This window comes from Adelges cooleyi, unplaced genomic scaffold (assembly GCF_023614345.1).
Source record: "Adelges cooleyi isolate 19-005CV unplaced genomic scaffold, UGA_ACOO_1.1 ACOO_flye_CR_arks_rails_tigmint_CR_PRNA_30, whole genome shotgun sequence".
In the NCBI taxonomy this organism is placed as follows: domain Eukaryota; kingdom Metazoa; phylum Arthropoda; class Insecta; order Hemiptera; family Adelgidae; genus Adelges; species Adelges cooleyi.
Window position 1 is genome coordinate 14,618,484 of NW_026095971.1, and position 22,046 is coordinate 14,640,529.

General features: G+C 31.6%; 2 protein-coding genes across 10 annotated transcripts in view; both read right to left on the reverse strand.

Annotated features, from left to right (window-relative positions):
* The window catches only part of LOC126837928 (60S ribosomal protein L17), a 309,752-nt gene that overhangs the window by 128,963 nt on the left and 158,743 nt on the right, over positions 1 to 22,046 (reverse strand). The window contains exon 1 of one of the 5 annotated variants that reach the window (XM_050571936.1): positions 1,876 to 1,885. The exons of the other annotated variants lie outside the window; for them this stretch is intronic. The gene's annotated coding sequence lies outside the window, so the exon portion shown is untranslated. Of the gene's footprint in view, positions 1 to 1,875; positions 1,886 to 22,046 lie in introns of those variants that run through there. 5 annotated transcript variants of the gene reach the window in all.
* The window catches only part of LOC126837917 (monocarboxylate transporter 10), a 161,068-nt gene that overhangs the window by 43,001 nt on the left and 96,021 nt on the right, over positions 1 to 22,046 (reverse strand). Inside the window, exons 1-2 of one of the 5 annotated variants that reach the window (XM_050571903.1) lie at positions 9,576 to 9,860; positions 7,994 to 8,361 (exon numbers count right to left, since the gene is read on the reverse strand). The exons of 2 other annotated variants lie outside the window; for them this stretch is intronic. In XM_050571903.1, the coding sequence (XP_050427860.1) occupies positions 7,994 to 8,249 (256 nt within the window). In that variant the 5' untranslated portion in view covers positions 8,250 to 8,361; positions 9,576 to 9,860. Of the gene's footprint in view, positions 1 to 7,993; positions 9,861 to 22,046 lie in introns of those variants that run through there. 2 more of the 5 variants (XM_050571904.1, XM_050571902.1) reach the window with 2 other exon arrangements.

Sequence of the window (22,046 nt, forward strand, 5' to 3'; positions counted from 1 at the left end):
TTCTGATTATCGCCATTTTACTAGTTTTATTTTCAATGTAATAATTTTATATTGAATTAAATGATATGTTAATCAAACATATCATTAGCCTATACGTTTAAATAAAAAAAAACGGATAAGTAAGTAAGCTTTAAAATAATTTCATTTTTTTTTTATTTTACTTTGTCAGCTACCAACAATACCGTTACGGAAGACAAATAGTAATATATGTAGACACGTCACCGCGTGCGAGCTGCGGTCTTATAATGAGAATTAATACCCGTATATTTCTTACTTCTCTGGTTAATTTTCGTATTTTTTTGTTTCCTGTGAAAAGCGGTATATCACGACTTAGAAAACGTTAATTCCCCGTCGTTCTAACCGTAACGTATAAAATGTAACAAACGGATACCGAAAAACAAAATTAATAGAAACGTTTTTTGTTCACTATTTTTTTACCTACGCGGCGTGAGTGTTTGTAAACATGAGATATGAGAAATAGCCTGGGGTACAGGATATGGAAATTTTATAAACGGTTTTGGTACAGCGGTATATAAATATATATAATATATAATATTGGTCAGTGCAAAATAAAACGAAAAAAAAAGTATATAATGTTATGTGTGTGTGTGTAAGCAAAATGCGGTACTATTGATTTATAGTTTTCGATAGATTTGTTGGCATTGAAAAAAAAAATCCCCGAATGTATATATAAAACAAACGGCGATCCTCTATAGTCTTTTTGGAGTCTATGCGTAGGAAGACGTCATTAAAATATATGGACTTGTCTGTCCACTGTTTTATATAATAATCGGGTCTAACTGTCTATCAGGTCGGCCTGCTGTCTTAATCTTGGACCGATCTATCTATTGTTGTTTGTACTCGACAGTAAACTTATAAGCGTCTTAGTCTTGGTCCTACCCACCTCTTACTAGAAACAAAGAAGAAGTTTTTACAATTAATAATTAATATTATGAATATATACTCTTATTATTATTATTATTATTAGTAGTAGTAGTACTATTACTCCTACTGCTACTACTACTGTTACTACTACTACTACTACTACTCCTACAATTACTACTATTACTATATCTACTACATATCTCAACACGATAATAATAACACACGCAAAACTAATACTTGTTCATCATTAATTTTCACTTTGACGTATCAATATAGAGAACGGAAACGTATATTAAAATATTATTTCAATAAATTATAACATAATACACTACTTATATACGGCCTTTTAAATGTTGCACGGTAGATGTTTTGTTGCAATGCACCTATAAATTATATTCACGTGCAGTTTAAGAATAATTATATCTGGTGCCGGTACCGGTTTGCTGGGACAGTCTACGTGACAGTGAATGCAGCGGCTAACCGTTTATACTACCGAGATGCGACCACGACGGCGGGAGTAAGTGTAAAAAGTAGGTACACTCCGTTAAAAAATCATTTTTAAAAACTTTTGATTTTATCCAGTTAAGGATAATTAACGCAAATTTGTTTTGGACTGTTAATATCTGGTATATCATTACTTTTGTCTAAACCAAAAAGGGCAAAGTACTATTATAAATATTTATCCAGAATAACCCACCACGCAACGGGACGACTTTGATATGTGGTTTTAATTTATCCGACGGCTGGGAGCTGATATAAATCAAAAATCGTACAGCTTGTGGTGTTCTTGCATAGCGGGACGATGTACCTTTCCGTAAATATTATAATACCTAACGAAGAAAAAATGTCGAATTTCCAAACCGGTTGAAAAGGACACCGGCCCCGGCGGTGCACATTATACACGCTATTATACATATTTTTTTATTATCATTTGTTAACGTGCAGTCAATTGCGTCCAGAAAAATTGAACACAAATCATCGTGAGGTTTTTTATAATGACACAATAAGAAAAAAAATGATACATAATAATAATTAAAGATACAGTGGCTGCGCAAGATATATTTTTATTAATTAGACAAGTCGGTCACAAATTGCCTTCAAAGAGAAAGATAAAATAAATATATATATATTTTTAAATATATTAATTTATTATATTTTTGATAGGACGACCCGACTTGGGTAGCGAATTCGTCACCACCACCCTGGGAGAAGGTAGCGTTACGTATGTTTCGTCTAATATAAATGGGCTGCTGTTTTCAATTTTTATACCTAATATTTTCGATTTTGAATATACTGGTGTAGTACTGCAAGGGTAGAGTCAAAATAGAGACGGTATAGGGACACTTATGTTATGAGGTTTTATGTTGTAAAAATGTTATTACTTTTATTTTGTATTTTTATTTTAAATCATAATTAATATTTTAAAAAATTGTCTTAAATGACACAGAAAAACATACATAGTTGGTCCAACAAAAATTATGGTTAATATAGGGACACATTTTATTTCTATTTTGAATAACTAAATATACAGTTGGTCAAACTAAATATAGTTATATATATAGTTCCTCTAACTAAATATTTGGTAGGCTCAACTATACATTTATCGTGTCCCTATATTAACCATATTTTAGTTGAACCAACTATAAAATTGTTTTCTATATAGTTAATATTATATTATTGTATTTGTTTTATTTTATAAATTAAATTCGGGCTCCGGCTGCTATTGTCTTTTATATATTACACTATTATGTGTTTAGTGAACTAGAAATAGATATTTTTGATCATGTATCATAATATAATGTATATACTTACTTATAAGTAATAATTATAATTAAAAATGTTTGCTGTTCGATTTTTATTTTAAAATTTTTCATTTTTGCCAAGATAATTTATAAATAACTGCGCAGTCTAATTAATAATTTAATAGTAGGCAGCATAAATGCTTATTTTGGTTCTTTATTCGTTTATAAACATTTATTAACTGAAATATATTGTTTTATTGGCACAGAAGAAACTTTGTAATTTATTGGTTAACTTGTAATCATTCGGAAAAGATATGCAATAAAATTACTTGGTTGTTAATAATGTACAATCTAAGCATCGTTATTTCTAAGCGAGGATTTCGTAATGAAGATTGGATAATATTTATTTTCTAGTTGTTTTTCAATATTGTATATGTACAATTTAAATAAAATCTATACCACATATTATGAGAGTTCAGTTCTTCGAGATTTTCAAGTTTTGATAAAATAAAAAATTCGGTACAGTGGCTTGGTAAAAACGATCATCAAACGTAACGACTATCTGGAGTCAGCTAAGTTGTCCTACTAAAAGGGGTCGTTATTTTGGGTTAACACGTATACTCACTGAAACTTCCGCACGACCTAGAAGAATATATTGGTGTTTACTTCGTGGAAATCGGTTTAGCCATGAACACAGATTGGTAAACGCACACGACCGCCCTTTGCACGGTCAGCTAGATAAAAACTTAATAACAATTGACGTTACACTGACTGCGTGTGGGACTGCTTTCGTTAAGTGCATGCACAATATCAGGGCCGTTGCGGATGGGTGTCGAAAGCGACAGTTTTTAACGCGGCAAAATCCGTATTAATGTGCTTGTAAAATCGCATCCAGAATACTAAGACCTAACGCAATTTAAAAGTAATAAAAAAAAAAAAAACAATGTACGATATTAAGATGGCGAAGTCGCTTGGCGAATACAAATCGGCCCCATTACGTTTACCGTGAAGATTGAAAAAATGAATTATAGAGAAAATTACCATACCGACTATAAACTACACACACACACGAGTTATGCAAAAACATATAGCGATTTGAATGTATAGGAACGGTACACATTAATTGCTGATGCGAGATTAAAAAAAAACTGTACACGACCTACGAACAAAATAAAAAAATAAACCATAATATACTTGAATTTACCTTACATACACACCATTGGAAAATCAGATTAATTACAAAAACCCGTGTAGTCCGGATTAAATGCGAGAAACGTGATATAACAATCATTGCTAGAATTCAGTAAACTTTTTTCCATAAAATAATTACCGTTTCTTCGCGCTTATAGCATACAACATTGAATAGAACTTCAAATGTATACTAATTGTTCACTACACCGCTTGAACAATCTGCAGACGCGTGCATGTTGTATTTTAATTAGGCTTGTGTCATTCATCAACGCCTATGTGTTCCGACTCGGGACAATGGAATAAAAAAACAAAGAGTTGTTTTCACTTGGCAACACGTAGATATAAAGGTACAGCGTACCTACACACATATGGCTTTGGTCAGGGAACGTCACAAGAGTTCAGTTGCACAATAATTATTATAATTTTAGTGTAACGATAAAAACAAAATTCAAATATTTAGTATACTCAAATCGAGGAAATAAATGAGACGAAAAAAATATATTAAATGAAAAACAAACACTAAATTATTGGGAATTTGAATAAATAATAAACGATTTAGTTTAAATAACAACACTCAGTTAAGCTTAGAATTTAAATATTGTTAAAATTTAAAAACTCTAAAAAACTATATGTACATAACAACTGGTACATACGTACAAACGGTGAAAACGGTTATTAGATAAAGTTGATACGTAATAAGTATAACCTAACTCGAGTTAATAATTAATAAAACAAAAAAATTTCCATTTTTTTTATATTGCATTTTGATTTATTACAAAAAAAAACGATCATCGTTTATTTAGTTAATTTAAACGCTTTAAGGTTAATATTATCCGAAAATTAATATTAATCAGAATTCCGATAAATTAGCTAGCTAAACATTAATTACAAAGTTAAACTTAATAAGATTTTTGAAGGCCTCAAATTTACTATCACGTTCATGTCTAGAAGTAGGAATTTTAACAACTTTCATTATTTCGTTAAGTTGACGAGACTAGCAAAATTCTTAAGACATGTTTTTTTTAATTGAAATCAAACGTCACGTCACAACACTGCAAATGGGTTTACTAGGCCCGTAAAATCTTAAAAAAACATATTTTTTGGGCATGTTGCTATGGTGCGGCAAATGTGTTCTTTATCGTCGCATTATCACCGCCTAAAACCATATAATTACATCCAAATCAAACAAACGGTTTCTTAATGGACGGTCTTCATCGCCGTTACTTCAGACACGCACTTTACGGTCTCACACGTCCTAGTGGGCCGATAAAGTTTAAGTACATTTCGGTTTCTTGGAAAATCATCATAACCGAACAATAGAAAGTTTCCGGTACGGAGGAAAACAAAGTTGTAAAATAAACGATAAATTTAATAAAGTTCAAGGCGGTCGTTAAAAAGATAGCAGTCAGCAGTAGTCAGTAACCTGTAGGTGCACCTATATGGTAAGTATTTGTATAGTATTATATATACTATACAAATACTTAACGTTTCTGTGGTGACGTCATCGAAACTTAAAACCTCTTTTGGCGTATGGGTGTTATAGGGATCGGGCAAAAGTATCGTATTAACCTAAGACCGACCTGTCGATAGATACCAAGCAATTATCCAGAAGAGGATAATAATTTAGAACGTAAACCAACACTATACATACAAATCACGTCCCAAAACGTAAACCGTATTATACCGAAATAACGTTGTCGAGCAAAATAATGACAACTATATCGTGGAAACGGCAAAAGAGTATCACACGATTCGACTAAAACCTATTGTTAAAAGATAATTTTTTTTGTTTTAGAAAACCGCCAATAAGTCGACTCAATCATAGGTATTGCGGCTAAATGATTAGTATTATTATTGTTTACAAAACAGTGCCAAAAGACGGTTTTAGAATTCGTTAAATAAAATAGGTTTACAATCGAATTCGCGTTCAGTTAGCACTAAAACTAATTAATTCCCAAACGAAAGAGAGTTAAAAAAAAAAAAAAGAAGACAATATACAATAACTAATAGGGTTCGAACTTCGACATCCGGGTGACTATTGATTTATTTTATAATGTAGTATATACTGTATAATATACATTGTATATATTATTCTTACCACGAATAATGTAAAAATAATAGCGTCTGATGAATTAAAAAAAAATACACATGAGTTCAAAATCGCTTTTCGCTGAAATGGTATCTTATACGCTCCGTTTGGAACGAATTAATAATAGGTGGCTCCAAAAACATACACCCATTTTTATTTAATATTATTTTTATGCAAATCTGTTCGGTAACATAGTTACCATTACCATAATAGCAAATTTTGAATATTGTTATTATATTAGATCGCCAGGAGTATAATATATTGCACGTGACGTACAATCCTAATTATTAATAAAGTTAAATCGAACATTTCAAAAACGACATAAGTCATTTTTTTTGCAAAAATTAATGAAAATATCTCCCATAAGAAAATTGAGTGACTGCAAAAACAACGTATTATATGTGTTATTTTTTTTCAAAAATTATTATATAAATGATAGTACGAATTTTATTATTTAAAATTTGTTGTATGTTTAATAGTTAAAGCATTTTAGACTTCTAGTCTGTAGTTATGGTATTTACTGATAATTAATGCACCTTTAATAATTATTTTGGATATAATAAAACACAAATTTGTGCAATGTGAAGCTATGAATTATGAATACCAAATCAAAACATGATTTTATAAATAGGTGAAAGAGAAAAATAAGTTCAATTTCTGGAGTGATTAAGTTATTTATGGTCAGTGTAAAATTGCAGTTTTACGACTTATGATGTTTTTGAAATGACTGATTCAGTTGTCAGATGTATTATAATTTTTTTTTTGTTTTGTAATAATAAAAATAATGTAAGGTAATTATAGTTAATAATAGGTAAATGCTGAGCGTCGCTTAATTTTTTCATAATAATAATAACATAATTAAGCTAAGACGGCGCACGTCATGATCAAAACTCAAGATTACACTAATATAATAATATAACACGTGTTATAAGTGTACACTGTTGTATTGAAGCTCCGTGATGTTCGTTACCAAAGAACACGAGTGTGTGACGTACCTATTAACCGATTTCACCGAACCACACAAGCCGTCATTGGTTTGTTCCTATAACGGTTTCATAAGAGAGTTTGCAATTAAATGTTTTCATCACTCTTCGTCGGTCGGTTATTTCATTACAAATTTATTTCTACAATTGAATTGTATTATATATTGAATAGTTTCTTTGCGCACAAGTGATTTTTGAATAGTAAAAATTAAAACAAAAATGAAAATAAAATAAAAGAACAAAACTATTATACTATTGTGTTTGTTTAAAGAGTTTTCGTTATCATCTATAAATTTTCTGCAAAAATTAATTTTCTAAGAACACTCATTATTTTAAGTTTAAATATTACTTTTGTATGATCGTATTTTTTTTTTTATCCACAAACCGTACTTTGAAAGTTTCAAGCACTCAAAGGATTTTTACATTTCGGTTATCATAAAAAAAAAAACTAATTTTAAAACTGTACAACACATTTTAGCGAAATTGTTTCCTAATACATTGTTCATACTGTATACCTATGTTTATATTGTACTAAATCTCATAATGTGAATGGAAAATTATCGTTGATACTTCTTTTTTTTATAAATTATTTTTTTTTTTACATTCTGCAAAAGCTTTTAGATTTTTGATGAAAATAAAATTGTTTCTTAACGGTTTAGGCGGTAAACTGAACGCGAATGACAACGGTAACGGGTAACAGTGTTAAAGATGTATACATCTTTCTTTAAACTGTGTTGTTGAAGTTTTTTGTATAAACACGTTACATTTTTTTTTGTCTGTTCAATAAACCTCAACGTCTCTACTATTGGCTCTCGGTCTTTTATATTGTTACCCAATAACCTAGACAGACTTTTTCGACTTGTAAGTCGATTCACGTTAAAGTAAATTGCGATAAATATTATATGATGAACTCATACTCATAGACGCGTACTCGCAGTTAATATTTAATTTTATTTTCTATACATTTTATGAAATGCGCGAGTTGTAATTGGCTGACCGAGACATATTTTTTATTACTGTACTCTAGGCGTTTGAACGTTCTGGTTAAGACATTAAATCATGATTACACAGATGTTATTTTTGTATTCTAACTGTTCATTAACCTGCGGATCCTAGGCCGGAGCGGGGAAACTGACGCACGATGATCGGCGTGAACACCCCCGACGACATGTGTAGTCCCTGGTTGAGCACGTGCACGGCAAACGACACCGCCACCACGATCCATCCCCATCCTCCTTCCGGGTAGTAGTGCTGCTTGAGCGTGGGCACTTCCGTTTTGACCACCACCGGGCATAGCACTTCGCTGCAGCTGGGCAAATCGCTGCAAGTGGCCAGCCCGGAGTCTAGGTCGGCTTCCATGGTGGTGCGGCTACTGCAACTGTCGACCGCCGCCGATGATCACTAACAGCACCGACCGAGGACACCGCAGCCGCATCCGCGTACGCAACACCGGCCACCGTCGTCGTCTTCGCTGTAAAGTTAACGCTTTACAGGTTCGGTAGGCAAAAAAATTGTGCGCAACGACTAGGGGGACCACCCGACTTATGCGATTGAAACGTTACGATGAATGCGCCCCCGGCCCCCGTTTATTTTCAAACCTGTTTAGCGTCCGTTTTGAGGCACAGACCAATTTTTGAAAAAATACTATTTAATTTCACCGCGACCGTGAGTTGTATGTGCACTTGCCGCCGAAATGGTTTCGAAAAAATAACACTCGCCAATTTTGATTTATGAATATCGAAAGCGTCCGGCGGATATCTTAGTCTGCAAATGGGGAAATAAACCAAAATATAATACGAATACGCTGCTCAACGCTTAAGTCGATATAAATAATACACTTCTAAGAAAATACTGAATGTGCGTTGACTGTTTTTTTTTCAATTAATCTCAAAAGTTAAGTCCAAAGGAACATTAAACAATATCTTTTACGGCGAAATCAAAACTTCAGAAGGTTCAAAATAACTACATAAAATTGAAAACTTTTTACAACGATTTTAACGGAAAATTTCAAATAAAACCAATACATGTATTGTCAGAAAACGTTATTAGTAAATGTACATATCGACTGAAAAAGTATAAGTTTAAATAATTAAACTTTGGCGATAAACATGACCGTCATGGAATGAAAAACAGATAAAATATTAGAAAACGTTAAGCCACTAAAATGAGCTGGAAAATTTGAAGCGCTTCGGCGGGCTTCGAAATGATTGTTTTTGTGAATTGTGTGAGAAACTTTCAAAACCAGATTCTCCAAACCGGGTTACAGCGGTGTATGATTTGGAAATAATAATAAAAAAAAATCAATTCTATACATTAATTACCGTGTTTATTGGTAGGTCGTTGGCAAAAAAAAAATTAAATAAACGAGCACCGATGATGGCTAACGAGATGGCAATAATTAGACGACCACATAAACCGGATTAAACGTTGTACGGGGCATAGGAAATGGAGAAAAAAAAATCGGGATGAATAAAAAACTTAATCGTGTTTATGTTTGTATTTGGAACACGTGGTACCCGTCCACCGTGCGCACTGTGTACATCAATCAGCTCAGAAACATTTTTTTTTTTAATAGGTCTGTTTTATTATAATCTCAGGAACAATTTTGGCAATATTAAATATAATAAAATATTATACATTATACACGGTTTATAAACAAACATGTATATATACATAAATTATTACTTTATAAACATTGATCGTTACTTCATAGGTGCTATTAAATTTAACGGAAAACCTCAAGTTTGGAAAATCGTAGCATTTTTTTTGTCGCACTAAACCTAGAATAACTTTTTCAAAACGACAACGGTTGAGCGCGGTCTGTTAGCACAATAAAAAAACGGTGTTTTTTTTAATTTTAAAATTTTAATATTATTAATATTTCGTACTCGAACTACTCGGAACGTGCGACGGCCACAAACACCGTGCGGAGGTCCGACCAACGCTTTGACTGTGAAACCGAGACTGATGTGTGTGTGCGCGCTGTGTTCACTGGTTGCCGCGACGGCGAGCTTCGGCACAACCCTCACCATTGCGCCGATGTACAATACAACATTATAATAATAATAATAATAATAGTAATAAGGTTAATACTTAAACTATTCATAATAATAATAATGATATGAGCTTGATCTGCCGGCCGGTTTTAGCCCGGAGGAGTGGCCAACAACACACAACCGTGTTACATACTTATAATTATCGGGTGCCGCGGTTTGTCTAGAGTGACTGTAACGTTAAATGCAAGCACACATATTATAATAAATAGGATGTAAGATGATAATAATAATAATAATAATAAAAAATAAGTAGATACACGTGTGCAAACGTCACGACGCTGTGTATCCATAATCGCAAGGGTAGAGTATAGAATTTACCGATATAATTATTCCACCTTTGTTGCCTGTGCGTGAAGTCAGTGTATATATATATATATATATATATATACTTAAACACGTACCTAGTAATTTTCTGAGTGTTTTTAATGCCACCCACCCTCTTACCACCTAGACCAGGTGATCGTTATTGTGTTATTACAGCTGTAAGTACTTGTTGTAGCCTTTCGACACAACAGAAAATTGTTCAACTATTGTCTCCGTCGTAAACCCAAAAAAGTTAACCAATCGAATATTTTCCGGTTATTTTGACCAAAAAATATTTTATCGAATTTTTGCCCTGACAGACGTTTGTATACTTTAACGCCCTACCAAGCCTCCCACGCACACGTTCCGATGCACGGTTAATGTCCTTTAGTAAGTTAGTAGATATATAAGAAAAAAAAACACCGCGGTATTCTTTAATAACGTTTGTTTAAAACCCACCGCGAAGAAACTAAGAACAATATTTATTTGTCGGTTTTCATATTAAAATTTTGCTTAAATGTATTATTATATTTATATATTCGTATTACTATTTATAGAAACGTTCGTCATTTTAACTTAATTTTAATTTAATAAAAACCAACGGCTGAATACAAAAATAATTTACGAGTTCCATTTAAACGGTTAACCGCAGTATTTTAGGAGAAAATACTATCTTAGAACGATTATATTAAATAACTTGTGGGTTTAATATAAAAAAATCAAGAACGTTTCGTTTATGACGTTACTTTTAATCGTTTATTCATGTTCTTTTCATCGCGAATATAGTCTCGTTAAGGACCTTTAAGTATTTGAAGTTTAGAATCAGAAGTTTCTACTGTCTATAGATGTAATATATAAATAAAATCATATTTCTTTAAAATGACAGTTTTTTTTTATCAAGAATCTCTTCTCCGTTGATCTTAAATGCACACTTCATCTAAGTGGATTTAATATAGGTATTGGCGTCTGGGAGTTACGGCACTTAAATAGCTTCAACTGAAGCATGAACAATTCTATCTCGGTTGAATATGGTAAGTGATAACGATTTATACTAGTGCCTGTGATTTTAAACGTGTAATTTAAATACACGTGTACACGAACCCCGTGTAATTAACATACACGTGTATTATAATTACACGTGTTTAAAAATGTATTTTGTCAAAAATGTTAGTTTGAGTTAACGTATTTACACAATTATACTTGTTATTGAGTTCGTATGATTAAATAGACGTGATATTAAACGTGAAACTAAAATTAATAACAAAACAATTTTTTTTTTAATACACGTGTATTTATAATTACACGGGTTTCATGTGTAATCGAATACACGTGTAATAAGGACCTCTAATTTATACACATGTCACTTCACAGATGTGACGAAGATTTGTTAAGCTCCTTCGGTCCCTAGTTTTTTACACGTTATTAATATTTTATCAATTACTTCTACTGTAACAGTCACATTTCGCTTGACCGTTACTTCGCGTAAACAACAGCACGACTATAGGTAAATCGACACACAGGACAATGCACGTCGCGTATCATCGAATTAACCAGTTGACTTTACCATCACGGACAGCCAATATCCTCGACCTTGCGCTCTATATTTTTGCCGTTTTACTACAAGCCGCCCATCCGACTATCTTTTGTGTGCGTCCGTTTCAACTCCGCTTTGACCAACCATTTCATCGTCCAACCCAGGTCAGAGTGTATATATATTGTATAATTTTTTATTTTATTTAGAAACCCTAATTTAGAATAAAACATCTTGTAGCCTGCAGCTGAGAGTTAGATTATTTAACAGTGTGACCGCCCGTTCTAGCTCCTCGGGCGATATATTAAGTTAATAAGGGAGACTTTAAGGCCAATTAGACGTAGACAACGGCCTAGCCAACCGTTTTCCCGTGGGGATCCGTCTATTTTAGCTTTATCGACGGCCACTTTGCCTAGTCTAGCCAGCTAGACAAGTAGGTCCGTTACACTACTAACACTAAATATAATACAAAATGAACATTTTTGTAACAACCAAATTTAACTTGTAAAATAGAAGTCATTACTAATTATTATCTCGAGTTTATTTTAATGACACAATGCAGTAGGTAATTAACAATTAGTTAAATTTATGATAACCCAAATATTAACAACCCAAAAAATAGTTGTTTGAGTTAAAAGCTAATTAAATTTAATAAAAAACTCAGTATATATATATTTTTTTTACATGTAACTTTTTGTTAGTGTACCTTTCATCAATCACCATATTTTATTTTATAGCACACAGATAAGTAATCCTATTGTTAAATATAAATTAGGCATTCGAGAAGGATAAACATAAGGAAGTGAACTTGCACACCTACATTTACCCCTCTTGAATGCAGTTTAGGTCCACCACTTTTAACATTAGGCTGGCTTATCTACATTATACTTGTGTACATAATAAAACCATTGGTATCGTCAATGCTATTTGACTGTTTCAGATTATAACTACCATTTTCACGTGGGATTTTTCAAATTTCGTTTATTCTTTTTTTTTTTTTTTTAACATATTTTTTTTAAAAATCATGTTAAATAAAAAATACTTACTGAAGCTGAACATTTGTACATATACGATAATATTTATTTGTCTAAATGTACTTGCTATTACACACTTATAAATTTTGTTAATTATTATTCAAGTAAATATTCTTTGTGTTTTTTGAGCGATGAATTTGAATGTTGTATTAATTTTAATGCATCAAAGACATGGGCGAAAAATGTATATACATTTTAGAACGGCAAAATTGTAAACACAAATCACTTTTTCGCTTAATACGTATTAATTACGACGCTATTCTGTTACAAATACATTGGCTACAACTTTACCAAACCGTACTTACACGTGTATTATGTTTTGGCTCCTCTTTTGAATTTCAAGTGTGTATTAGTTTATGTTGAAGTCATGTCAATAGTTAATGAATAATTCCAGCGTATTGTAAATGAATAACCGTCGAGGTGTATGTACTATCGTGTACACGGCCTATACCTAGAGTGTGAGCTGTACCAGAGGTAATTTTTGTACTTCCCTGTCGTCACTAAGCCTCCGGTCCCGTACCGTGTAAGGAGAGGAATGAATTATCCACGTGAACACCTATGTAGAAAATTCATAATTGGCTTTAATTGCAATGCCTTTTCATGCACGATCAACATGAGTAGTCAACTGTTGGTTGGGGTGTGCAGAATTGAGTAATTATAAGATAAAAAAAGATTTGCGTGGAAACGTCGACGTAGCCGACAGGAAGCATTTAAAACGATTATTTCGATATAACAACCAATGTAAAATATTATACTTAAATTCCTCACATACACAGAAAATTACACAGTTGGTCCGACTAAAATTATGGTTAATATAGGGACACGATAAATTTCTAGTTGGAATAACTAAATAAATAGTTGATCCAACTAAATATCTAGTTATAGAAACTATATACGTTCAGTTCGGCCAACTAATTGTTTAGTTATTCCAACTATAAATGTATTGTGATCCTATATTAACCATAATTTTATAGTTGGAACAACTATGTATTTTTTCCCGTGTATTATTATGACTGCAATAGCGACTCTGGGCCACGAGAAGCTTCTTTAAACAAGGGCGCGCACGTGAAAGTTGAATAATGTATCGTTATATTGTTTGACAGTTTTAGTTCTGCGTTATTAAAAAAAATGGATAGCGCGCGCGCCTCAAAAAATACTCACTCGAAACACAAACATGACATACTACTAGATTTATGCCCGCGACTGCCGTCGTAAACGCTAATTCGGGAAATTATTCAACCCAAAATATCTGTCATGGAGCCAACAGCACATAGACATATACGCCTAAAACTTTTTTTTTTATATACACGGTGTCTGTTGATACCCGAGAAATCGCATAGACCGTAAAGCGAACATAGTTCCTTTAATATGCATATCATTCATATGTATATATATATATATGTATATATTCTATTTGCGATACTATATTGCCGCACAGAACTTGGTTGTTTAGAAACATGGTGTTCGAGTGTAAAGTAAATATTATAGCTTTTAATCTTGAGTGAGTTTGCGATTTATAACGTATTTTTTTTTTACTTTTGTTTTTAAACGTTTTGATATAGACAAAGCAAATTTAGCAATTTTAGTCGCCGCAACAGCGGTAACTCGTCAAAAGCCATTAGCGGTATTCTGACGGGACCAAACAATTTTACATCAGCCGAATAGTATAATGTTTATGACCGAGAAACTTTGATCGCCGAGTGGACATTTTTGCGAATTGGACGTAACAGGCGGTGACTTAAACAAGCCAAACGTTTGGCCCTAAAAAGAGTTCGCGTGTGCGGTGGTGACCCCCGTTTAATTGTTGCTAACAACATACCATGGCAATAATTAGTAACGAATAATAATCCTAATGAAAGAAAATTCAAAAAGCTTTGACCCCGTTGGGAGTTATGTTCTTTCTTTATTATAATCGTTTATATTCTATCAGTTAAGCACGATTTTTTTTATGAGTGTAAAAAAATTGTAATTATTATAATAGTTATTATTAAGTAACCTTGGCGATTTCAACGGCGGTTTTATACTACACTAAAATCTTATTCTAGGAAACTAGAAACGGCGTTTTTTTTTGTTGTGTAACGGTTATAGCAGTTATTCTTAATAATTATACCCTGACCACTTGATTTCACTACATAGTGTCTATATTATATCGTTTAATGAATATTGAATATTTTTGCACTATTAAGTATTTATCTTACAGAATGTAATAATTTTATATGTTTTTAAAATAAATTCTACGTTTATGCTTATAGAAATATACAGCAGATTGACCTTTGTAAAATGTATGTTTGAGAACGATAAATAAATAAAACGCATTTTCTGTTTCGTTTCGTTCAAAAACAAATTGTTAATTATAAGCATCGACCAACAACTGCATTATTTAAAAAGTAGATAAATTATTTACTTTTAATAATATAATATAACAAAGTATCATTAATAACAATTCCCAATCTTAAATATTTGATAATGAACGATTGAATCATTAATAAAGAGCTGGCTCATATATTTAATTTATTTAAATATTATTATTTGTTAAACTACAAAAAGCAGTAGTTTTATACATATTTTGTTAAACTACTCATCATGATATTTTACACTTTACTTACAACGATACAGCTATCAACTTGACAGCTGAAATACTGAAGTCAAATTAAGGCAGTTTGGACATGCTAGTTGGAATTCTTCCAACGAAATCAAAACGGTCTCGGTCCATTATTGCAATAAATATAAACGTACAAAAAAGTACCTACAATATTATTTAAAGAGAAACAAACGAGTTAGCCAAATGGTTCACCATTTGTTTTCTTAATGTTGACCGATAGTATATGGTTTAAATGCAAATTACATTTCTATTTTCTTAGTCGAGTTAACGCATTGTTTTAATATAAATTGAAATACTATATTTAGTGTGTCTTATTTGTTGTTAAACCAATAATTATTTAATACCATCCAATTCCTAACGGTATTAACTATTAAAATTTATGTTACGACTTAACACGGCTAAGAGAAAATAAGCGAACTGTGTGTATTAATTTTAATTCGCATTGAAAACTGGAAGAAACGGGAATGTACGACTAGACGTTGTTGTTAAAATCAACAAACGTTCTCTGTTTTGTTCCAAACATAATTATTCCGAAACCATTAAACTCTACCGCGACGATACGGTTCCCTTTTAGCTAAGGAATTTTGCACGAGGACCTAATTATATTTTAAATTAAATTCTGAACTCGACGATTGGGTTCGATTGTGTATTTTTCAACTAGTGCAGCTGTCGAATTTCTCACCTATAATTTAAATGTTTGCGAAGGACCCTGTTTAAATAAATGTAGTGAGCGCCGTGTAACGAAGACATTCCCTTGTTAAGTTAGGATTTCTCGTTTATATTGTGTATTTTTTACACAAAGCAAACATTTTCCCGATGCACCAGAGATACCAACGCAAGAAAAATAATACATTATTTTTGTATAGTGTCAAATTATATTTTTTCTTCATAAGATAAAACTATACAAATAAAACAGAATTTTAAAAGACCAGCTATAAATAACATACACAAATTATTTCACAACCAGCAGAGTCCAATATTTTAATTTTAATTTTTTTTTTAACTAAAAAGAAAAAGTTTTATTTATTTATTGCTAATTAGCATGAACGTGTGAGGCATACTTGTACATTAATAATTATCGTTGTTTATGATATTTCAAATAAAACTAGAAGATTTTAATACTATAGGTTATAGGTTTTAGCACATTATACGATTTCTGAACATTTTTTTTATGGACATATTATTGAGAATTCTTGGGAAACCTGAGTATTTTATGATATTATCATGCTAGAACGTGTACAACTATGTAATAAAAATACTACCAGTTGATTTGTTATTTTCGTGAAATCTCACAGTTTTGACTTAACTTGAAAATGTATCACCTGTATGTATTCTTGCAATAATCCACTCACCTGAAATCAAAATAAAATAAATTAGTTGAATAATATACGATTTACAAAGTATACGACTTATTTATTGGCTACTTGAATTTTCCATGTTAACAATGAGTTCTAACACTTAAAAATGTTGCATTAATGATAATTTCAGGGCCAAACGCCAGTCGAGGTTTAAGGTATAAAGTGAGTGTGTAGGCGTTTAACAAAAAAATATATATCGATTGAGCACTTTATTTGTCGCCATTAATCGGCAGCATTTTCATCGCGCAAACCGTATCAGAACAAAACATAAATTACACGGCTGTTACTCAAGTAGACACTTCAATTTTGAACCTCGGCGATTATTGAAGCAAGTCTTTTGTTTTTCTAAAAGCTGACACACGAAACGACTACACTTTATATTATGGGTTTAGTTACATTAACGAATCGGCATCATTTTTTGAGTTAATAGAAAACGACAAATAGGCATTTTTTGCCGCTTGGGCAAATAAACAATAGTAATATTACTGTAACCAGAAAAAAAACCATTAAACGTTTTTTTTAACTCATATAATAGTATTATTTATTTTATGTATATTATACTATATTTGGTTATCCAGAATAGAGAAATGAGATTATTTTGATCACTATAATGCTCGCAAAATTATTATTGTCGTATACTCATAAAAATCTATATTTTTATTTTATCGCAAAAAATATTATTTTTATTTTTGCACAAGGCGTTTTTTTTTGACAAACAGCTTTTCTAAAAAACGCCGTCAATAAAAGGTATATTTAAATGGAAAAATTGGAAAAAAAAACTTGCAAACGGCATATTTTTCAGAAAAACTTATTTCACTTTCTGAATTTATCAGGCATTTTAAAAGAACATCAATAAGACAAGAAATCGCTTTAGTTTCTTTATGACAGCATGCGTACGATTATAGACTATAGTATACATCGTCACAAATATTATTAAAATATATGAACTGGAATAATTTTAAACATACAAGGCGCTTTATAAATTTATAAGTTTTTAATTTTTATCTAATAACTAGACTAGATTATACTGGCTATATTAAATTCATTTCTATTGTTAAACAATAACTTATAAAATATATTAAAGTTATGTTAACTTAAACAAGTAATTAATAACACCAACTCAGATAAAATTAGTATTATAATACAAATAATTATTACAAATCTTTGTTCATAAAAATAGATGACACCATTTATAAGTAAATATAGAAAATATATAAATTATATTCGTGGATATTTATTTATTTGTTTATTCAAGGACATGAAAAGATATTCTGATTTTTGATAAATAATTTATAGAGATACACTCTATTGGAATAATTTATAGTATGATTTAATAAACGATGTTTAGGATTCAGCTATACATATTTTATTTATTTATTTAATGTATATATTATATTAAGCATGTTTACTTGAGTTCATACAATTATCGATATACCTACAAGATAAATACAAGAAGTAATATTAATTGGTATTTGTGTTTATAGCTTATAAGTAATGGACTGTTAACAGAAATGTAGTTTTTTTAATGAATTTTTCGTACATGACAGACCATTAATCTCTACCGTCGCACATAAACTATTAAAGTGAAAAAAAACTTGTGCGACAGTTTGTATAATCGAAAGTTTAAAAATAAATTGTATCGATATGCGGTAAGCTCACTTTAAAACAAAAATTGTTTGGTAACTATAAAATAATTTTAAAACCATCTACAATTTAAGGGGCTTATTATTTTTTAATTATTTACTTGATATTCATAGATGAATCAAGTTGTAATATAATTTATTTTTATATCACACATAATAATATATTAGGGTCATGTGGGGTAGTTGTAAGCAAATAGGCCAATTTATTTGTTTGTATAGAAGAACTACAAGTTTTTATGTTTTATTACATTTTATTATCTTACAAAACATTATAATTGAACGTTTTCAATTAAAATGAAAAAAATATTGATTCTCCTAATGGAAAATTTGTATTTACATTCGCCTTATTTGTTTAAATTCCACCATATAGTTTTTTATCCAACATTGGTAAATTAATTTGCGTCCAATAACGAAGAATTGAAAAAGTCGATGCAGAAAAAATATAATGATCATTATTTCTTCTGAGAAACGTGTTCCTATAATAAATCAATAATTATATTTAGCGCAGAAATGCATTCAAAATGTGCGAGTGCAAGTCACGACTTACATACCTATTAAATAACTCTCTGGGTATAGTAAAGTACGGATGACTAACAAGTAATACGTTTACCGATGTTTAATAAGCCGAAAAGATTAACATTCGTGTAGTTATTATCATACGTTTATCGGGCTCGAAAATTAATACCTACACAGAGGTATGTTGGCGACTGTTAATATGGACGAGTTCAATGTCAGTTACAAAACGACGTTTCCCTTTGTGTATTGCATACTATAAACGTTGACTGTTTACATAATCATTATTGGAATTATGAACTTGTCAGCTAATATGATTGTATTAGTGATGTGACCAAGAGAGCGACAGGGGCCGATGCCCCTCTCTAGTTAATTTTAATAGTTCACAAACGCATTCTTACCACAACCTAAAGGTTTTTAGTGTAATTCCAGAATAGGAATAAGAAGTTTTTTTCTTTTCTTAGTTTTTTTATTCAAACAGAAATAATCGGCTAAAGATAATAGTGGTATACTTTTATGTACTTTTACCGTTATACATGTCTGGAAATAAAAACAGTGGATGTCTAGCATACTCAAATTGTTAAGTAGAAATGAGCTTAAATATAAAAGTGTGCCATGCAGAGTAACTAAAAGACTATTGATCAATATTTTTACAGTAGACAAGCATAACTCATAATGTAAACGCATTTCGGTACACTGATTAATGAAAATATTTATACCAGAGTGCAGAAGCTGTAGAATAATAATTAAAATCAGTTTCTTACACATATCTAAATGTTGTTTGTACACAAGATACTGTTCATCACTCTACGGGGTGTCAAAAAAAAAAATAACTTGTTTACTACTGTCCAGCGTTAACGCCAAAACGTTAATACAGTGCGAGGCGTTTTCACTTGTCTTGCATGATTAGACACAATATGATAGTAAATGTTGAGCATTCGTTAAGGACGCTATCTGATGCTCTGGTTTTATGTATCTTAATGATTGAGTTTTAAAAGCATTTACAAACGTCATGGAAACCGTTTATTATAAATAGTTTTTAACTGCTGCGTATGATAATATTATATAAAAATGTTGACCGGCATTTAGGTCAAGCGGTAGCGAAGTGACGAACACCAACATGATGGTGATGGCCAATTAATGTGGCTTAAGGCGAAAGGCAAATTCCAGTTCAACGTTATTAATATATGAAAAAAAAATGTGTTCACGACGAGAATACTCGACACGCGGTCAGATTTATATTCGGCCTGTCGCCGTGATAGCTGTTGTAAATGATTTTAATAATCTCAACAACTTGAAAAATAGCCAGCTGTAAATAATTAACACTTCGGGGGAAGGGGGAACGTATGCAAATGTGATTTATTGTGTGTGGTCAAACTGAAATAGCTATCGCTTAAAAGGTGGCGCCCAACAACCACGTGGTACATACTATAATAATATATTCTTTACCGATCGCGATCCCATACGAAAATCCCTGTTGTTAATTTAAAAACAACACATCAATTAAAAAAAATACTTGGATTCGAACTAACGTACCTGACTTTTACAATCATATATACCACTAATCACACTCGGACATCAGAGGGTTAAAGTATTCACAACTGACAACACACAATTCGAAAAGTCTCCGGTTCAGATCCTACCCCTATATTACATTTTCAGTAGAGTTCTTTTCAACTATACTTTTTCCTCGTTTATAGCGGTTACTAAAAATCAAGACTAGTTTCTTGGTGTACATAAATTATATTTAAAGAGGCGGATTTAAGAGGATTTATCAAAACCCATACAAAAAATCAATGAAAAATGTTATACCTTTGTTAAGAGTTCATCTAATTAAAATGTTTGAAAATTGACCGCCTTCATATGAAAGACTTCTGGATGCGTCACTTAATAGTTATTACAAAAATTATATTTGGTGTCTACATACGGATACTTATAGAAGAGTTACATTTTTTATTGTTTCAAAAAATACTTGCTGACTCACTTGACACCACCTGGTTGGGTATTAAAACGTGTACTTTAGAACGAGTCAGGCAAACAACAACAATAATATAACATAATTGTTGTTATAAGTGTAATAAACTAGTATTCCGCGGCTTTTGTCATAGAACCTTTTTAACGTTGGACTCGTTCCAGAAAGTTTCGACGCTCGCACGCGAGTAAAATAACCATAAAACAATATATAAAATATATATTAATACGGCATTTAAGACCATTATCCCTCCCCCCCCCCACATCAGCCGCTTCCTATTAAAAAACACGTCCTCGACGTACACGGCGGCGGTCGATTGCGCATCCAAAAAAGAAGGTTGTTTTCAGTAGACAAACGAGACCGGATCCTTTGCCAAATTCGATTCTAGAGCTTAAAAACCCAAGGCAGACGGTTACGCCGAACAATGTGTATTGCAATTGTGTGTGTGAAACGAGCAATAATATTTCATCGCCAGTTCAATCTGTAGACGACCCGTCAAAGAGCAAAAAAAAAAAAATCGAAACGAAACGAAAATCGTTTAAACTCTGTCGGTGGCAGTCGATCAACCGCTCGTGTTTAATAGACTTTTAATACTTCACTATTAATAATAATTACCTCGCTAAAACCCCACACGGCGATTTGCGTGTCCGGTTTATTATTTTTCCTATCAAAAGCGTGACGAGTTGTTTTCAATCATCCGTCAACGTATAAATTATAAACTTGCGTGGGTAAGGTATTGACTGGTAGATGTTTTAGGTTAATTCGACTTGATATTAATATTTTTACACTAGACTTACATGCTGCATAACGTGTATAATGTTAAACGTTTGATATAGTGTAACGCTTTACGGTAACGGGACTACCTCCATGAATGACTTCCAAATAATTCGTCTGTGCTATTGTAGATCTCGAACTAGGTTTCGTAAAAAAAAACACAGTCATTGTAAAAAACGAATTAAGTGATTTATATAATGTGATTATAATATAAACGGAACATCTCTTTGGCGCAATTGGAAAAATATTTGTAATCAAAATTAAAATATTTAAAATTTATTTAGTCAATTTTCGGGATGGATATGAATTATAATAATACTTTATCGCTCACCAACAGAATGTTATGATTACCCCCCCCCCCCACCCCGTA